General features: G+C 44.4%; 1 protein-coding gene across 1 annotated transcript in view; it reads right to left on the reverse strand.

Moving 5' to 3' along the window:
• The window catches only part of nploc4 (NPL4 homolog, ubiquitin recognition factor), a 15,126-nt gene extending 13,696 nt beyond the window's left edge, over positions 1-1,430 (reverse strand). The window contains exons 1-2 of the mRNA XM_083687789.1: positions 1,314-1,430; positions 103-183 (exon numbers count right to left, since the gene is read on the reverse strand). Of these exons, the coding sequence (XP_083543915.1) occupies positions 103-183; positions 1,314-1,328 (96 nt within the window). The 5' untranslated portion in view covers positions 1,329-1,430. The remainder of the gene's footprint in view (positions 1-102; positions 184-1,313) is intronic.
• Positions 1,431-4,494: the final 3,064 nt, after the last annotated feature.

Raw genomic sequence — 4,494 nt, forward strand, 5'->3', positions numbered from 1 at the left:
TGCAGATGGAGTGATGTATTTAGGTGGGTGAGCGGAGGGAAGGAGGGTCGTTGTACAGAACTCCCCACCATGTCTGTGTTCCTCATGCCCACATCATCGTACCTTCTTGATGAAAGCGGCTGCTGTCTCCCTCTTGGTGGAGGGGATTTTCTTCATCCCATCCGGAGACTGAACCCGGATGATCTGTAAAGTGGAAAATGAAATTACAAATTACGCTCTACACACTACCTCTGGTGAAAGGCTTTGTGAAAAGTGAACTCACTGATACCATCAAGCTGTACACATCCAACCTCAAAGGAGGAGAGCGTCTGCAGGGTAAACACGACAGCACGCTGATTTGATAAAGCCAAAACTGGTTGACATTTCTTGCCCCCCTGCTGACAGCATGACAAAATGAAACTCGATTGTTCTGCTCGACCTGTCACTGTTACTGCCAGAACCGTGACAGTGCAAAAAAAATGTCGGTGTGTGAACGGGGAGGGGGGGGGGAGGGGGGTGACTGACACCTGCCATAGGCACAGCTAATGACACAAGAGTCATTATTCACAACACCTCGACGAGGCGAATTAAACATGTGAGAGTGAGATAAGCGCTGAGTGCATTAATGACAGCTTCTTTACGAGCCGGCTAAGTAGTTTGCAAGTCATGAGTAACCAGCTAGGCTAACAACATTAACTGGCTAGATAGCAGTTCACTAAGTTAGTAGTTCATGTAGGTAGCTAACATTAAACAACGTTGATTTCGGTCTCTACCTAGCTAGCTATAACTTTCAATATTAGCTAAAGAATGAAGGACATATAAATCACTAAATTAGCCCCAACTGTCAGGCAATTCACAATGGTGGCTCGGTAGCCTGCTACAGCCCACAGGAACAATGTTGGCTGGCTAGCTGATGTGGCTAACAACTGCTAGCCAAGTTAGCCAGACTGGCTTGCACAAAGTCAACAGACTGCAACGTCCCTTTGTCAACCAAACCATCTGACAGCGAGCTGCGCACCACGCATCTTTCAAAACCAACAGATATCACAGCTCAGCCGCCGAGCTGCAGAGCTATTCGGTTTTTGCCGGAAAGATATACAATTTGCACTCAATGACCCCGCACTACCTTCTTTATTCTGACTCAGCTAACAGTGAACTAGCAGTTGGCTAACGCTACCCAGCTATGCTAGCAAAGGCCCTGTCATTCTGAGATGCTAACGTGCAGCTAGCTGGCTAATTCTGCTGCCTCATCACTCCGGACAGACTTCGGTAGCTAACGTTAACTGGCTAAAGATCCACGCTCTATCAGCACTTCAAGCTATTGTCATACTTACAATATTTTCTGCCATGGTGTTCGGGCGCCTGCTCCCTGTGTGTCTCGCTGAGTAGCAAGAGAACAACGATTTCAGCGATTAAAAATGTAGTGACTGGATAGAGTCAACGAAACTCCATCCCACAGCTCAAACACCGTGTGTAACAGGCTAACAAGTCCGGGCCGTCGCTGTGTCTCTCCTCGGTAGTCCCGAGTGAAACAACCATCATTATAAAGCCATCGTTCCGGGTAGGAGCGACCAGTTTGAATTATTGCCCCTGCATTCCCCTAAATATAACAGTTAGTTAGAAAACACAAAACTGGCCCAAGACCGGTGACCAAGTCAACTTCACCCCACTGTTTATCACACTTGCTTGTCCATCGGGGCTATCTTCCCGGACTCGTCACAAGCACAAAACGTACGTACAAAACGTGCCAGGTGATGGCAGTGACTCGCTTGTTATTCAAGACAAGTGAAGAACGTTGATATTTCGGTCATGTTGCCCTTCATCAAAACCAATCGTCTGACAGCATCATGCATCAAAACATCATTGAGTCCCGCTGTGAGGGGACAGCGCCCGGTGCTGAAAGGAGGTCGACCTGCCCTGTCAGGTTCCATTGGTCAGGTTGAAGTATCCTTTGGTCCATGACAACATACGAAAATATCCTTCAAACGTAGGCTGTTTTTCTATGAGGCTAAATCGTTAAAGGCCTGTAATTACACGGTACAAGATCCTTTAATTCGTTTCTAGCATGGTGGGGAGCTCTACTCACCTAAATGAGACAAGACAGACGACGTATTCAGTAGCGTATATACACTATTATCAGTGTGTAATGTACAGTCATATGTGCAAGACTGCTCACTAGTAGGGCCTACACAGATCGCACAGTGCAATAATAACAATGTGTAATACTTGATATGTTTCCATGATAGGCCTGCATTCAAATGTTTGGGCAGGTGGGCATACAAATCGCACCACAAATGAATACACAATTTTCATTCAGCTGTATGGATTTGAATACAAAAATAAATCAGGCAAATTATTTATTTTGCATTTTTTTTCAAGCTTTATTTTGATTTCATCCTGTAGAGTGGACAGAGCTCATCTGATGACATGAGACTGTAGGCTGAAGCGTCCATCTTTTTTCAGCCCTCTCTTTTACCAATCATTCACTGCTACATTCACAGGACACAGAGACAACTTGGACATCCTGCAAAGCTATGCTGCTGTATCCTCAATTATCACAACAGAAGATTAAAGAAGAAGAATTTGAGTCAAGAAAAAGGTTAGGAAGGGAAGGGAACTAAAGGGTATGTAATTCTTCAATTTGCAAAACAGTGTCATAAATGTGCACAGATCTGACATATGCGGCTGGTAGGGACTGTGAAGGGCGACGTTCTACCTAGAAAATGATGAAATGAATCATCAACCACAACGATGATGAAAGTCACTATGAATGGTGAATGGAGGAGAAATGATGTGCAAAAAACGATGTTCTACGTCACACTCCAGGAGCACAACACACAACTACGAAATGGACTCAAAACTACGATGAAAAGAAAAGAAAGATGATGAAAAGAAAAGAAAAGAAAGATGATGAAAAGAAGAAAGGAAAGATGAAAAAGAAGAAGGGAAAGATGACATGATGGTTAGATGATAATGGGTTCAGCATACAACACAAACACAAACACAGGAGGACCACAGTGCCAACATGCAATGGCCGATGTAGAAGAGATAAAGAATAAATAGGCAAAAAAGCAAACAGAGAGAAACACCTACAGATGATGTGTGCTATCAAAACGAAGCTGGCCACAATGTGAACTTAAGTGAACATTGACGTCCATGAAATAATACGGTAGAATGGAGATGAAACTACAGTGAAACACAAGCAAAAATAATGATGGTAAAGCATGATGATGATGATGATGGAATGAAATGGAGATGAACGTGAAAAAGGGATGACATGCCCAACTAATAAGATGACTGTGTGAATGTCAACATGAGCATTGGTGATGATAACCTTAGAGATGGAACACAACAACACACTACTGCCCAATCACAGACACCTGCTACCGTGGATTCTAGGAAAGTCTAGGAAAGACTATGAAAGAATGAATATCTGAGGTCTGTGTTATGACGATTAGATCTGTGCCGTGGCTATTTCATATCATCTTCATGATCCCATGTTTGTTTTTTTTATGCTTAAAGGCAGCAAGAGCCCAAAGCTGCCAATGACAAGGTCTTTCAAAAGCCATCAAACAAGCTTCCATCCCTGAGAGTACTTAATTACTTAGAACTGTATTTCATGTTTTAGGATAGATAGATAAATAAATAAATGGTTTAATTTATATAAAAATATAGAAAAGGAGTGCAAGAAAATAGGGTTTAGTACAGTATGTGAAGGGATGCCGGGTTGAATAGTGATATAGATATAATAGTGACAGATGTCCTGTTCAAGTTGAATGCGTTTACCAGTAAAAGAAAGGGATGAGACTGAAGGAGAGGAGGGGGAGGAGGGTTTCACCCACACTTTCCCAGCGAACAGATTATGCTCAGCAATGGCCGGCAGCTGTCCCGTCTCTACAGGACAACAGAGATTTTAGATGTGTTCTATTCAGCGTGGATGTGTCGGCCTCTGGGATGGCAGCAGAAGCGCTGAGGCACGTGAAGATGAGAACCCACCCATTTCACGGGTTTAGTCACTTATTTACTCACTTTGAGGCTGCCTTTCTTTGGTAAGTTACAGGTTTCGTTACGTGAGGAGAAGAGGAGGAAGACAAAAAGAGGGCGAGGAAGAGGAGAAGTGCGTGAGGAAGAGGGAGGAGAGAGGGGAAGATGGCGGCTGGTTGTGGGGAAGACCGGTGCAGACCTGATGAAACGGGATTTGTCAGGTGACATGATTAAACAACAGTCCTAAACGTGAGCAGACATGTTGGATGTGAACTTTGGATGCAGACGTAGAGGAAAAGAGCCAATGTGTCGGGACAGACAGACAGACAGACAGAAAGAGTTATTTATGTGGTGCTTTTTTGGGGGTAGGTTTCCATTTTTTGTGCGGGCGTTGTGGACGGTTCTTCGTCTTGGTTTGTCCGGGATAGTTCCATTCAAACCCAGTGGCGGGGGTCGAGGCAGATAGTTGGAAGTACAGTAGGAGGGGGGGGGCTGGATTGCAGAGAGGGTCGCAGGTCGGCGAGGGAGGGC

The sequence above is a fragment of the Argentina silus genome (genome assembly GCF_951799395.1).
Source record: "Argentina silus genome assembly, chromosome: 16".
NCBI classification, from domain to species: domain Eukaryota; kingdom Metazoa; phylum Chordata; class Actinopteri; order Argentiniformes; family Argentinidae; genus Argentina; species Argentina silus.